The sequence below is a fragment of the Phoca vitulina genome, unplaced genomic scaffold (assembly GCF_004348235.1).
Source record: "Phoca vitulina isolate PV1807 unplaced genomic scaffold, GSC_HSeal_1.0 scaffold5, whole genome shotgun sequence".
In the NCBI taxonomy this organism is placed as follows: Eukaryota; Metazoa; Chordata; class Mammalia; order Carnivora; family Phocidae; genus Phoca; species Phoca vitulina.
Window position 1 is genome coordinate 12,020,989 of NW_022589708.1, and position 15,664 is coordinate 12,036,652.

General features: G+C 42.8%; 1 protein-coding gene across 5 annotated transcripts in view; it reads left to right on the plus strand.

The window, feature by feature from the left end:
* The first annotated feature begins 209 nt into the window (after nt 1-209).
* DOCK9 (dedicator of cytokinesis 9) overlaps nt 210-15,664 on the plus strand; it is a 283,110-nt gene continuing 267,655 nt past the window's right edge. For 4 of the 5 annotated variants that reach the window (XM_032402708.1, XM_032402715.1, XM_032402713.1 and 1 more), the window contains exon 1: nt 210-356. In XM_032402708.1, coding sequence (XP_032258599.1) covers nt 228-356 — 129 coding nt within the window. In that variant the 5' untranslated portion in view covers nt 210-227. The remainder of the gene's footprint in view (nt 357-15,664) is intronic. The other variant, XM_032402717.1, reaches the window with a different exon arrangement.

The window sequence follows — 15,664 nt, forward strand, 5'->3', positions numbered from 1 at the left end:
GTGCGGGGGACCGCGGACGCCTCGCGGGGCGCCTCGGGGCGTGACACGGTGCGGAGGGCGCGGCCCGAGTTGCGCCGCTAGGACGCGCGGCGGGCGGCAGGGGGAGCGGGCGGGCGGCGGCGCCGGGAGCTGCGGGCGGGCCAGGCCGGGCGCCCAGGGCGCACCTGGCGGCGGCGCGGCGGGGCCGGACCGCGGGAGCAGGCGCCGCGGCGGCAGTGACGGCGAGGATGTCGCAGCCGCCGCTGCTCCCTGCCTCGGCGGAGACTCGGAAGTTCACCCGGGCGCTGAGTAAGCCGGGCACGGCGGCCGAGCTGCGGCAGAGCGTGTCGGAGGTGGTGCGCGGCTCCGTGCTTCTGGTGAGTGCGGGACGACGGACGGTGGGAGGCAGGCGGGCGGGCGGCCACCTCCTCCTCTACGCTCCTCTAAGTCGATCGGGCCCAGGCCGGGCTGCACGACTCTGCTGGGTCTGCAGGATTAAGAGGTGGTGGATGCGGGACGGGAGAGAAGGGACGATCCTGGAGGGCAGCAACTTCCATATCCCCACCCCGAGTCTGGGGGTCCTCTCCCCACTGTTGCCCCTTCCCTCCTGGGAAATTTCCTGGAAGTGAGATCGTCATCTCCCTCAACTACCCTCCCCCCACCCCCCAAGTTTACCTTCCCCTGCCAATTGGGGCTTTACACTCCTTTGCCCCCATTCCTCCCGCAGTCCCCTGCCCTTCCGGTATTCTGGAGGGTCTTGGCACCTGTGGCCTGGAGAGCTGCACCGGAGTGGAGGTGGGGGCTTCTTTTTCCAGTCGGTAACCCAGGGTAAGAGGTGGCCCTGCGCACCCTTTGGGTGGGCTGAGCTCCAGAAGGGAAGCGGTCCCGCCCCCTCCCCTTAAACTGGCTTCCTGAGGTTTGGCCTCCTCTTACGCAGGGTTAGGGGGCGTGATAGCAACCCTTGGTAATTTCAGCATTTGTGCAAATTACTACGAAGTTTGGGGATTTGAAGCAAGTGAAGCAAGCAGTCCCAAGATTAATCTGGTCGTAGCAGAACATCTTTAAGAATCGGCCCCTGGGTGTAGGAAGATGAAGTTTTAAATCGACTTTTCCATAGCCAGGGCTCGTCCTGCTATATTTGGAAACACAGTAAGTCCAGATCACTTGGAAGGTGCGGGAGAGGAGCGACTTTTGACGGCAGCATGTTCTCCCAGGCAGCTGGAAACTTTTGCTCCTCCTTGCATTGTTGTTGGCATTTGTTTTCTGGAAAGGGGCTTGTTTGTGGGCGGGTGATTTGTGGTGTTTGTTGGAACGGTGCAAGAAGATGGGCCTTGGAAGTGATTCTGTGTGCTTTGTGGTGCTGTGTGTGGGGTATTGTCCCGTTGAGTGCGGGGGCCCTTAACACAGGAGCCGGCGCATCTTTCTGGTGGCAGGTAGATGCCCTTCCTGAGCAGACACAGGATGACATGAATGATGTTTGTGGAGATTGGAGATGAAGCTTTGCTAATTTCCATATCCAGCTTGCTTAGTTTGATTTTTCTCACAGTTGACAGCTCTGCCAACTCACCCCAGATTCCTCAAACTCCAGTCAGTCTGCCAGTAATAAACAGGGATTTTATTTTTTCTTTTCTATTGAACTTATCAGTTGATGGTAAGAGTAGAGCAGAGTCGGGAATAGACCAGAACCTGGCTTCTCCTCCAAAACCGAAACTGACTTCTCTTCCTTTAGTCTAAGGGAGGACTCCCTGCATCTTCTTGACTTTTGCCATTGTGCGTATGTTAAGGATAAAGCCTGCAACATCTTTGGCATTTTTTCTGTTCTCATCTGAAATTTAGTTCTTTTATCTGGGGGCTACTGTCCTCATCAGGGATTTGAGGCAAAAGAAGAGTAAGTAAAACATGACTATGCCATGATTTCCAAAGTTCTGGCAGACCTGAACTGAAGAGGAGGTACTGGTTTAATAACCATTAGGTTGAGCACAGAAGTTCCAAAATAGGCCCAACAGTGCAACAGCTGTAATGGGCAACATTCCTTGAGTACCTGCCCTTCCTATTGGAGGGTGGCCTACTGATAGTGACCTGGTAGTGTCCATTCCCATGTATGACACACTTCCGTGTTACCTCATGACACTAATAGTACATCTGTTTTTCTTAGACGCCCTCCCATGAACAGTCAGATGCCTGGCTGGTGTCTCAACTCTTAGTGCTGTCTATCAGTGGTCACTGTCTGATGAAACAAACAAAAAAATTGTAGGAAAGCAGGTGTCATCACTGGGGCGTTTGAGGGGCTCCCTGGCTGAGTGGGAAGTGTGTTGCAATGGTTCTGCGTTGCAGAAGGAGGAATTTGAGATAGGATACATATACTAAAAATTACCCATAAGCCTCACTCCCTTCACCTCCTGCCAGGTGCTCTGCCACCACCTGCTTCTTCTTGCTGCTCCCTAGTGTCCGTCAGGAAGCCACAGCAGGTGCACCTGCCACCTAAGTTCTGGTTTGGCTTTATTCTAGGAGGATATAGGGGGGTCCCCCTGGTCCTTGCAGGAGGCTGAACAGCAACCAAGCCAGGGTTTGGAATCCCTTTGGTCTACTGATCCATGTTTGGATGGAAGTATTGCTCTGCTCTTTGATGACTTGGGTCAGCGCTAATACAATGCCTACAGCATAGTAAACACTCAATAAATACTCTTAACTACCTGACCAATTAAGCCATTTTGCAGATGGACTAAAATTAAAAATGAATAGGGTATGGATTTAACTGGCTCTTGCCATGCTTCTAACATTGGTGAGTGGCTGGTAGTGAGATCAGAAACAACAAAATTAGATAGTTCAGTGGGTGATAAAGGCTGCCACTTAACAAACTTTAAAAGTGAGACATGCTCATAAATTTTTCATTGTTTGATAGCTTCATTTTTCATAGGCTCAGGTTTGTGGGCCTTTAAAAATGATTTTGTATTAATTTGAAGAGCTTGAAAATAAACATACAAAAAAGTGGAGAGAATAGTATAATGAGCCCTCGTAATCCATCACATAGATTCAGTAATTATCAAGATTTTACCCAACTTTGTTTTAAGTGTCCAGTGTGTGTGTGTGTGTGTGTGTGTGTGTGTGTGTGTGAGAGAGAGAGGGATTGTGAATTCCAGGCCTCTTGTCCTTTCACTCCATATACCTAGTGTGTGTTGTTAAAAATAGGGATATTTTGTACAGAAGTATAATGCCATTATGATAAAATTAACAAATAATCTGTTGATATACTCTTTAGGTTTCCCAGATTGCTTAAAAAACATCTTTGATAGGTAGTTTGTTCTAATCAGAAATTAAACAAGGTTTGCAGAACCTTTTGAATGTGGTTCACACTTTGGTGAGGCTTAGAATTATTTGTAATAGAGAAGACCCTCTCTGAGGTCAGGAGTCCTGGGTTTTAATCCTAGAGATTTAGTAGGTTAGACTATGGGCTCTGGAGTCAGAGCACATGGATTATAAGTCAAGCTCTGCCCCTTATCCACTGGGCAGTCTTAGGCACATAACTTAGCCTTGCTGTGCCTCAGTTTCCTCATCTGTGGGAATGGAGATAATTCTGTACTTATTTTTTTAGGGTTGGTTGGGAGGATTAAATGAGTAATATAGATAAAGCTCTTTGACAGCCTGGCATATATTCTACCAGCTACTCAAGTCATGCTGGGCTGTCGCTTAACTTCTCTGAACTTCAAAGTTCTATTATATGTGTGTGTGTGTGTGTGTGTGTATATATTAAGATTTATTTATTTATTTTAGAGAGTGTGCAAATAGGGGGCGGGGCAGAGGGAAAGAAGAGAGAGAGAGAAGCAGACTCCCCACTGAACGCGGAGGAGCCTAACACGGGACTTGATCTCACGATCCTGAGATCATGACCTGAGTCGAAATCAAGAGTCAGATGCTGAACCAGCTGAGCCACCCTGGCACCCCAGAGCTCTATTATATTAAATGAGGGGCTCTACTAGATTGTTCCCAGAGTCCCTTTCCTTATCAGCATGCTTGAATTCTAAGATGCTTTTATGAGTAGTAAAGATACTGCTACTAATATTCTTGACTGTAGGACAGGATATTTATGATTTGGGGTAATGAAAGAAGAATCCCCACATTTCCAGAATTAGCTTTCCATGATTTAGAATAGTCAGGAGGGCAGCACGTTCAAAATATATGCAAGCTCAGAAGAAAAACTTCCCTGAGCAGGGTAGAGTTGTGATTGCTTTTGGAGCTCCCAAAGCATTTTACCTTGGGTCTTTCAGATTTATTAAAGATAGCATCATAATGGCCTAGATCTAACAGAGTATGCCACCCAAGGCCTAAAAATATCATTTCTCTAAAAGATTTGTGTAAATATTATGACACAGGCCTTTGCATGGGTTTGCCAGCTGTATGCACTTGGGTACTGATGCCTAAGTCACCTAGCTTCCAACTTCCTTACTGATCTTCTCTTAGTATGTTCAGCTTCAAAGTCTCCTTCCATGTTCCTTGGAGATCCAGCAGTATGAAATGAAATGAAACCAAGTTGGGTTACTCAGTTTCCCTTTGTGTTACTGGAGGGGAATGAACAGAAGGTATGGGATGATATTCTCCTGGAGTACATGCTTGGGGCCTTCTCACCCTCCTAGGTCAGTCAATTCAAGGTTCCAGTATTATCTGAGGTAATGTGAGACCTGAGTGGTGGTGTTCTTTGAAATCCTCGGGTAAGGTAAAACCTCATTTTGGCTGTAATTTTAAATCAGGTATGTTAGTAAATCGACAACTGAGCTGGCCTGAGCATCACCTCACTGTCTTTCTCCACCCTCTGGTGGAGGCCCAACAAACAGAAATGTCCCACAACACAGGAAGTAGGGTGGAGGCCCATCTCCAAGTAGATAATCAATAACAGGTTCTATTTCTTTGGTTTCTAGTCCATTTGAATATTAGGAGACAGGAGGGCATTAGTAATGCCTTGAATTTGAAAAGGGAGGGAGGGAATTGTGAAATCTTTATCCACATGGATTGAGGGCCTTCTCTGTGCTAGGACTCTTTGCTGGGTGCTGAGGATGAGCAAGCCTTTGCCTTGAGGGTTTATGATCTAAACAGGTGGACAGGTGAGTAGTTTTCAAAAAGGTGGGTCACAATACAAAGGAGAACATTTAAAGGGTCAAATGGCTGGCTCCACGCATAGAGAAAGATGAAATGACAGAGAACTGGTGTACTTGGGAAAGTGTTACGAAGAACTGAATTGGATCTGGAAGATGCAGAGATGAGGGGGACTTTTTTTTTTTTTTTTCCGGAAAAGAATGAGAGATTGAACTAATGCTTAGAATGCCCCGGTAAGCCAAGAAGGAGCAGAACAGCTTGGGCAAAGACGGATAAGTTTTAGGAGGAAGGGAAAGAAGTTTTGAGAGGTACATTTGTTAATTTTGGGAACAATTTCAATGAGTGGCTGAGAGTACATCACAAAATAATTTTTTTCTTGTCTTTTTTTTTTTGAGAGGGAGAGAGAAAGAGAGGGAGAGACTCTTCAGCAGGCTCTACGCCTAGTGAGAAGCCCGACTCGGGGCTTGATCTCACAACCCCGAGATCATGACCTGAGCCAAATTCAAGAGTCAGATACTTAACTGACTGAGCCACCCAGGCACCCCTTCCTTGTCTCTTTGAAACCTATTTTAGGAAAGAGGTTCATAGCAGTCTATGAATATATGCTTCTTAGAGACATCTTCTCCTGAGGGTAATCTTGGGGGTAAATAATATGATGCGTTTGTGTCATGCAGGCCCAGCGACAGGGAGAAAGGTCTGTGGCATGAAAAGAAAACCCCAAAATAGGCCTCAGTGTGTAAACATTTAGGCTATCATGGGAGGAGTAGTCCAACATGGGGGGTGCACACCATTCAGTAAATGCTGCTGCAGAAAACCAGTGTTGGATCCCACCTTTTATACTAAAATAAATTATAACTAAATATAAGAGCTGCATGTGAAATAAATAAAAAGAGTGGGAGTGAATAATCATTTAAGGGTGGAAAGGGATTTTTAAAGTATTAAAGGGAAAAACCAGTTTGATCGGGGCTTAGGAAGGGAGCTGTGACTTTGCCACTGGTGAGCTGAGGCCTTGGAGTAGGTTACTTCACTGAAGCCTCAGTTTGCTCATCTGAGAGTTGGGATTATTAGATATTATTATCTTAGAGAGTTTTTAAAATAAAGATTAAATAGAAGAATGTATTTAAATCACTTAATAGTTTTTAGCAAATGTAAGGTCCTGATTATGTTAATAAAGGAAAAGATTGGTTATCTTGACTAAGTATATCTGGATCCAGGATTTATTGAGCACTTACTGTGTCCTAGGACATGTGTTGGGCTTCATACATGGGACAATAAGTCACCACAAGATGACACAGCTGTAAGTGGAGGGTCTGGGTCTTGAACCTGGGCATTGTGGCTTCAGACCACGCGTTCCTCACCATTCTGCTGATTGCCGTCCTATGTAAACACTCAAACCTCTGTTCTGTGTTTAACAAGTAGTACCATAAATTTAAAAGTCAGTAAACTTAGAAACACTAAGCACTCTATTAATCTATATTCATCTCAGTCACAGTATTAAGTTTTTAAAAATCTGTTGAGAGTTCTTACTAATCAATTCCAAAAAGAAAAACACTCCAGTGGAAAAATGGGAAAGGACAATAGGCAATTTCTCAAAGAAAGGAGTATAATTAGCCAAAAAGAGTAGACCAAAATGTTCAACCTTGCTAATAACTAAGAAACACTAATTAAAACAAGATGCCATTTTTGCCTGATAAATTTGCAAATTTGCAAAGATAGAAAAGGTATTTGCAAGGATGGGTGAACCTATTTGCACTCCTGTTTGCAGGACTACCCATGTCACAACTCCAGGGACTCCATTTGCATGGCATTTAATGAGAATTGTGTCTCCTGGATTTTATGACATGATGAATGGTATAATCCTTTTGCAGTTGGGCTACATATCAAAAACTTTAACACGCTCCCATTTTTTGGTCCAGTGCTTGTAACTGTGGGAATTTCTCCTGAGGATTAACCTGAAATGTGCGTTGGTTCAGTGTCTGAAGTCAAATTGCTGACCATTCAGGGCAGAAAATGTAAAATACTGACCAACTGCAAACTATCTAAAGGTCTTGACAGTAGTCTAAATAAATTGTGGAATGTGGAGTATTTATGATGCCATTATGTTTTGTTTTAGAAGAGTAATGATGAGAAAATTCTTCCATTGCATTGCTGGAAGGCAGGGGGCTTGTGGTTAAGTTCAGAAGCCTGGGCCTTGCTGTTTGGGTTCTGGTACCTCTTTGCTAGTAACCACTGTGTGACCTTGGATTGTGCCCCTGCAGCCTGACTTCTGGCTGTGGTGTGGGTGGCCTCTCAGTCCTCACCCCTTCAGCTTGTTGGTGTGTAGCATTTCATGCCGGTCAGCCCCCCTGCCTTCCCTTTCTCTGCTCCTCCTCCATGCTCCATTCTTCACTCTGTCCCCTTGCTACCTCACCACCCAGGGGCATTCCTGAAGGGTCCTTTCTCCACCACTGGCTTGTGGAATTTAATCTCTTCCCTTCACTCTGAAGGGAGTGCTACACCTTCACTGTGATTTCTGAATATTTACCTCAGTTTCCCCAGCCTAGACCTGCCTGTCCACTAACCTGCCTCACCATGTGCACTTGGCTGTCCTGCCAGTCCCTTAATATTCATCATCTATGAAACATAAATTGCCACTTTTCATCCCAAACTAGCCATCCTTTTTGTGTTCCTTTCTTTAGCAATAGGCATCATTGTCATGGCCACCAACTTTGAAATCTCTCATTCCTCCTTCGTCTCTTCTGGTCTCCTTTTGCTTTCCTCATTCCGTCATCACTGCATCCATTATGTTCTATTTCTGCTTCAGTCATTGTGGGCTGATGACTCCCAAAACCTCCGTGGCTCAGAAAGGTTTATGTCCTCCCAACGCTGCCTCTCTGTGGAGGATGGCTGGGGTCATGTTACCCATATCCTGGGACCTGGGTTGATGGGACAGCCACCATCTTGATTGTGGTGTGTCTTTGTGGGGGGCAAGAGTGTGGGGACTTATGGTTCTACCCAGTCACGTTTGCTTCCATTCCGTTGACTAAAGGCCACACCTAGCTCCAAGGGCAGAGAAGTACAGGCTTACCTCTATGCCTGGAAGGAGAGCTAAAATCTTTGGTGAGCCATGAGCTGCACTCATGACTACAAACCTGTCATCCCCTTCCCTCTGTCTCCTGCCCTTATGTTGGTTCCTGCCACAGTCCCTCCTGTCTGGTCTCTTTGCTGCCTTTCTTACCCTATCCTTAAGGCTTTTATTCTGAAAACTTAACCTACCATTGTTTCCACTGCCCTTGGAATAGGAACTTCTTCCCTTGGACTGTAAGGTGCTCTCCTTGTCATGCTCCACTCTGCTGTTGCTCACTGGCTAGGCTTTAACGTTCTCTGGATGCCAGGCTCTCTCGTACCCCAGGACGTTGGCAGAAGCTCTTACCTCTGCCTGGGATAATCATCACCTCTTGCCTCCTTCCTCATCTGCCAGGCCACTCCCTTAGGTCTTTGGAACTGTACTTACATGCCCTTGCCTCACAGAGGCCTTGCCTATACACCCAAACTGAAACAGGCCCTGCCTGTTCTTTTCCTCTGTTTCGCTTAGCACAATTTATACCTTTATTTGTGTGTACATTTATTTAGTGTCTGTTTCCCTTGCTGAACCGTTTGTTCACCACCGTTTCTCCAGTGCTTGGCATATAGCAGTGGTTTGATGAATATTTTATGGGTGAATGAATGACTCCTGAAGACTACATCTTACGGTTTCAGTTTTTCATCCTTTTTTGATTCCCCATTGCCCTGAATTTCTCTCCCCTGTACCCGTTTCTATTTATTTCATTCTAGCCCAGCTCCCTCTGCCCAATTAGTTTTCCTAACCCTCAATTCCATTATGTCATTAATTTCTCATTGCCACCTGATAATTTGGTGATATTCGTGCAGGGAAGAATGTATCACCTTGGGGCTGGCCCTGTGTTTGTTTTAGTTTAGCAAAAGCTGGTCAGGTTGTCAGTAAATCTGTATGATCTTTGCATAGTTTTTGAAAGCAGCCACACATTTTGGCTCAAGTAATATTCATCTCCTTTTTTAGGACCATTTGTTTTCACCAACTCTTTAGAGCTTCAGTGTGTAAAATGACACACTAGTCTAATTCTTGTGTTAGGTATTTAGTAACTAACTCCTCTGAAAACGAAATGAAATAAAACAGAAATACAAACAGTAGAAACCACTGGAAGTGCATTCCATTCAATTGAATTGTGAGTTTTGCAAACCATCAAGAAGTACGTGGGTGGTGAAGTTGTTTATCTCTGTCACTTCTTCTCTAGGACTCCAGGAGTCCTGATCAGTGAATAGATAGCAAGGAGACCTACTATCTGATCGGAACTCTGTAATGCCAAATGGTGTGTTTGAATCTCCTGGCTCCCTTTCTTTGAATTTGGCAGGGATAAATACAATTAAGATAGTGCTTGGGTGTGTCTACTTCAGGAGGCTGGCTGGGTCCGTGCTTGTGTTGGAAACATGCCCATTTATTTATTCCATTTATTTATTATAGATTAACATTTATTGAATGTTAACTAGATTCTCTGAAAGTAAATCTAGAAGCAGATATCTATGAACTGCCTAGGGTCTCCACTGACCTCTTTATTCTTAAGTTTATTCTGAAACTTTTATGTTCTTTTATGTATTTTCATACATTTTTTTTTTTAAAGATTTTATTTATTTATTTGACAGAGAGAGAGACAGCGAGAGAGGGAACACAAGCAGGGGGAGTGGGAAAGGGAGAAGCAGGCTTCCCACCAAGCAGGGAGCCCGACGCGGGGCTCGATCCCAGGACCCTGAGATCATGACCTGAGCCGAAGGCAGTCGCTTAACCAACTGAGCCACCCAGGCGCCCCATACATTTTTTTTTTTTAAGATTTATTTATTTGAGAGAGAGAAAGAAAGTGGGGGGAGGGGCAGAGGGAGAGAATCTCAGGCAGACTCCCTGCTGAGCATGGAGCCCTATTCGGGGCTTGATCCCAGGACCCTGAGATCATGACCTGAGCTGAAACCAAGAGTGAGACACTTAACCGACTGCGCGACCCAGCCGCCCCTTCATACATTTTGTCTTAACAGAAAGTACATGTTCTGTTGTGTGGATATAGTAATGTTCTATGGAAAGATATTTACTGTGCTAAGTTAAAAGATTATAAACAGTATATACAGAATGATTCACTTTGAAAAAAGTATAAGCGGTATTTTGTTCATGAAAAGGTTTTATGATCTTATAGATGCTATAATAAATCATTCTCTTTTGTTTCAGGAATATGTTAAATATCAGATCTTTAGTTCCTGAATTCTAGAACATAAGAAAAGATGGTGGTATAACCAAGTTTCTGGTGATAGGGGTATTATTCTTTCTAGGGATGGCAATGGGATATTATGGATAAGAACTTGGGTTCCGGGACATTCTTAGTCTGGAGCTCTGCTGAGAAGTTTTCACCCTGAGAATGGACATTATAATAGCACTTATCTTGTAGATCTCTGTGATGATTAAGTGAGCACATGCATATAAAGCACTTAGAATATGGCTTGGCACATAGTAAATACCCAGTAAGTACAAGCTTTTGTTATTTATGAGGGCAACCTGAAAGAATATCATATAACCCTTAAAAAAGTGCCACTTAGGGAGAATTTGTAACATGGAAAAATTACAGTTGGGTGAAAAATAAGTAAAATACGGAAATGCGTATGATCACAACTGTATAAGAAATAGCCTGTGTGTAAGAAAAATGTTGGAAGGAAATACATGAAGAGGTAGGCCTATGATTTGTTCTTTATATATTCTATTTCCTAATTGTTGTACTTTCATAAGTGAATAGTAATAATCTATCAAGAAAAAGAAAATAGTGAATATAGGAGGAAAATTTTGGTGTTGCATAGAAGACATTCAAATTAGGACACTGAAAAATATACGTGTGTATCTTAGTGCTTCTGCAAGTGTGCATCTTGATGTAAAATGTGCTCCTGGTGAGGCATACATGTGCATCTTGGTAGCAAAAATATTGTTGATCAGTGTAGGATCCCTGCATTAAATGCTCATAGAAGGAGGCCTGTGTGAAATAGTGAAACTTGCATTTGACAGTTTTATAAAATTCTTTGAAAAAACTGCTTTGCTTGAGCCTTTGGAAAATCCAGTCAGACAGGGATATATTTTTATTTCTGTTTTTTTTTTGGTTGAGGAAACTGAAGACCGGGAAATCAAATGACTCACTCAAGGTCATCTGGCTAATACTTAGTTTTTCCTGAAAAGATGGCAGGGATTGTCTAAATGATGTAATTTTAAAATTTGAGTTTCTTGGAAACTTTTTTTAAAAAACTAAAATTATTTTTTAAGTAATCTCTATGCCCAATGTGGAACTTGAACTCATGACCCCAAGATCAAGAGTTGCATGTTCCACTGACTGAGCTAGCCAGGCGCCCAGAGTTTCTTGGAAAACTTTTAAATTGTTAACTTGAATCATTAAACACCTTCATGGAAAGTCCCATAAATTCTCTGGGTTGATAGAAATGTGTGACGTGGAAATGAAATCATACTGTTTTGGAGGTGAAAGTTAACCTAAGGGTTATCTGGTACAGCTTCCTAATTTTATAGATGAAGAAGATTAAGATCTACCGTGGTTAATCGATTTGTCTGTGGTCATTCAACTAGTTAGTATTATAGACAAGAATAAAATTGAGTTTACTGACTCCTGGCCCAATGTACTTTCCACTGACCACAGGAAATAATTGAGTTTATTCTGTTTACACTTGCATTTCATTGAGTATCTTCACAGACCATGGTAATCAGATAATATCAGAATATGATACATCCATTTGCACCATGGATCTCCTGCTTCTATATTTCATTAGTCAGGCCAGTTGGTAGGTAAAATTGACATTCGTTTTTCTACAAGCCAAGAATGGAATTCTACATTTCTGTTTAAGGAGTTAGGAGGAAAGAGAGAAGGAATTAAAAAGTAAGAATTATAAGATTAATCTAAAAAAGATCTCAATAGAAACTTATTGAGGAATTAAGAATTAATTTAGTAAAATAATGTTATTTAAGGGATGGAAAAATCATGGTTTTATGTATACTTTGGTTAAAATAATTATGTGGCTTGAGAAAAACCTTTCCCGGGCCTATTAACCTAAAATTCTTTACTGTAGAATAAGCTCTGTTAATCTAGGTCATTTTGCCTTTCAGGCTGCATTGCCTTAGCTAAAATAAATATTAAGCTATAAATGGCATTTTGGTTCAAATTGTATTATTACAGAAAAAGGTACATTTCTGAAATTGTTCAGTGAATTTATTTAATCTGTCATCCTAATATATTGCTGTTTTCTTAAGTAGAAAGCAGAGTTCCTATGGTGATAGTAGAGGTGCCATAATATTTATAGTATATTAGACTCATTTATAAACTATTATACTAGATAGAATTTGCAGGGTATTTAATCTTTTAGGTTAACTTTTTTTCTTCCCAGGCTTTTAATATGTTCATTTAGCCATATTAATTTTCTTTATTCTTTTAAGAAAAACTTCTGAGAGAATATTATTTTTTTTCCTAGAAGATCAGTTATAACTGCTGTTATATGATTTTTTTTTTTTTTTTTGAAACTGAAGAATGTGTGTGCTTTACTGTCTTCTTTGGAGGTGATTTTGTGAAAAACCAATTAAGGTATCAAGTTTTTATTTTATTTTTTTTTTTAAAGATTTTTAAATTTTTTATTAGAGAGAGAGAGAGAGTACAAGCAGGGGGAGCAGCAGGCAGAGGGAGAGGGAGAAGCAGGCTCCCTGCTGAGCAGGGAGCCCGATGTGGGACTCCATCCCAGGACTCTGGGATCATGACCCGAGCCGAAGGCAGACGCTTAACCGTCTGAGCCACCCAGGCGCCCCAATGTATCAAGTTTTTAAAGGAACATAAAACTTAAAACCACTTAAAATTGAGAGGGGCAAAGATTGCTGACACAGTGTTAGTTAATATATCAGGCAGACTTTAGTAAACACATTGGTATTGAGATTTCCATAACGTCTAAGAGGTGGTGTGAGAGAAGCGGGATGACCAGTAGCAGATGATGGATGGTTTCTTGAACTAAGGACAGTCACATTTTATAAATCACATATCATGGTCTGGAGTTTCCAAGCCGGAGAGGAAGAATGAAGATTATGGGCTCTGGATATCCCACAGGTTGGGGGGTGAGGATAGGCTCCTTTGGTGGACATTATGGGGAGCTCCATCTGAGGAAGGGAATTTCAGAATAGCTCCTGGAATTTGAGAGAATTACAGATGTCTTTTTCCATGGCTTCAGTTGTTAGAAATTGTCAAAAAGAAGCTCAGCTTCTGTCGTTTACAATATGGAGTCTTGGTGTCTTGGATGGACACTCGGAAAGAAGCTTCAAACCAGCCCTACTCCATAACTTCCCAGCATAGTCCAGTGAACATTATACTTCTTGTCTGGAGAACTGGGTTCTCTGCCTGTGACACTCTTTGGTGTCCTGGCCTAGGGCCTGCGTGGTGTCACCTGTACAGTAGGGGAGGCACTAACCAGCCCAGCGTGGATTTAAGCTGCTTGTTTCTGACCAAATCCTTAGGTTTGGAGCTTGGCCTGGTGCAGCCCTGGAGCTCATTTCCATCAGCAGTGACCTTTGGGAAGGAAGGGGCAGGGGCCTGATGGAGCCCAGTCTTTTCTGCGCCAGGCTTCCCTCTGATCTTCCACATTATCAGGCTAGGGCATCTTGCCCTAGAGCCTCCTGAGGATTCACTGTCCTCTTGTTTATCTTTTACTTAGGATCTTAGCAGATCTTGAGCCATTTTTGAGTTTGTAATGATGACATTAGCAGACAAAAATGCAGTGTTACTACACATTCTTTAAGCTCTTGTGCTTCACTGTTCAGTAGGTCCCCAGTTATTATCGGTTGCTCATTTATTCAATAAACACTAAAGGATAAACCTTTGATTAAAACACAGACTTTGGGACGCCTGGGTGGCGCAGTCGGTTAAGCATCTGCCTTCAGCTCATGTCATGATCCCAGGGTACTGGGATCGAGTTCCCCGTCAGACTCCTTGCTGAGCGGGCAGCCTGCTTCTCCCTCTGCCTGCTGCTCCCCCTGCTTGTGCTCTCTCTCTCTCTCTGACAAATAAATAAATAAAACCTTAAAAAAAAAAAAAAGACACAGACTTTGTCTTCAAGGAAGGTATAATCTAGAGGGAAAGAGGAGCATAGATGAGACCCAGGCAGCTTTTGGGTTGGTGTCCCCTTTGGGAGTCTCTTGGCTCTTCGGCATGCTGAAAGGAAGAAGGAAGGTTGTGATCAGTGCAGATCAAGTTTATGGGAAGGTGCTGAGACTGAAGTCAGCTTTGTGGGGAATAGAAACATACCGCAGACTTCTACATCTATTACTGTGCTTTCATGAGACCCAGGAAACTTGAAGCTTGATGCACATGTTCATGGCAGGCGTGGGGAGAGAATGTTTTTCTCATGAAGCTGTTGGGTAGGGATGGAGGAAACTCATATTGATGATAAGGGTGCAGTGCGAATTGGGGGTCAGGGCTCAGAGGAACAGGCTACAGAGGTGGGAGGGAACGCTTTTTGTTTTTAGGGTAATGTAGCTGTTAATGTTCTAAGCCGTCCTACAATTAAGATTTTTAGCTATATACATGTGATTTACTTTGAAGCTAACTAAGGAAAACAGGGTTTTTAAGAGAGTCATTTCTTTTGGCATCTAGAATGTGTCTCCTAGGTGCAAAGACCCCATATATGCAGGGATTTGAGTCTTGATTATGTCCTTACCTAACCCCACAAGTAACGTGAAATTTAATAACAGTATCATATTAGGCTTTTAAACTCACATTAAATAATAGGGTAGTATATTATCATAGTTTGTTTTCAGGTATGTAGTTGAGGGTGCAGGAACTGTAAAACCCCTCCCTCCTTTCTTCAGAACTGAAAATGAAACCAATTTTTGTGGAGCTCCAGATTAAAAATAATCTGAATTGATTGTGAGAAGCATGCATGAAAAGAAAATTCAGTTTTTTATGCAAAATCATCAGGGACTTTAGGCTCCATGGAACACAGATTTGCATGGCACTATTATCTGGCTTTTTACTGATTGTAAAAGGTACTGAATACTTAACATGGGGGTTTTTGGAAGCAAGGTGACATCCTGCTGATTGCAGTTATGCTGCAGTTGGGCTAATGATAGCATAACTGATATGGCACTAGTCACTGTTTCAAGTGCAAAGAAATATCTGTTCATGAAATACTAAAACTGGTTCTTACAATAAGGTGCATGTACTTGGTTTAGGCTTGATTTTTGTTTAGTGTTAATTAATTGATTTTTTTGTTTCCTGCCATTAAGGACATGTGTGGATCATGTTAATAATCCCCTGGGAAAAGAAATGAGCAAGTATTTGATTGACAGATAAATATGCATGCACATGTATATTATAGATGCTTCCACATCTATATTTCCACATGTATCTGAATAGATAGATTTTTAATTTCACATATGCACCAAATTAGTTGAAAACGTTTGTTGAGTCCCCCCATGTGCCAAGCACTGTGCTAGGTGCATTGGGGAACCAGGATGAGTAAGAGATCCTGTCTGTGG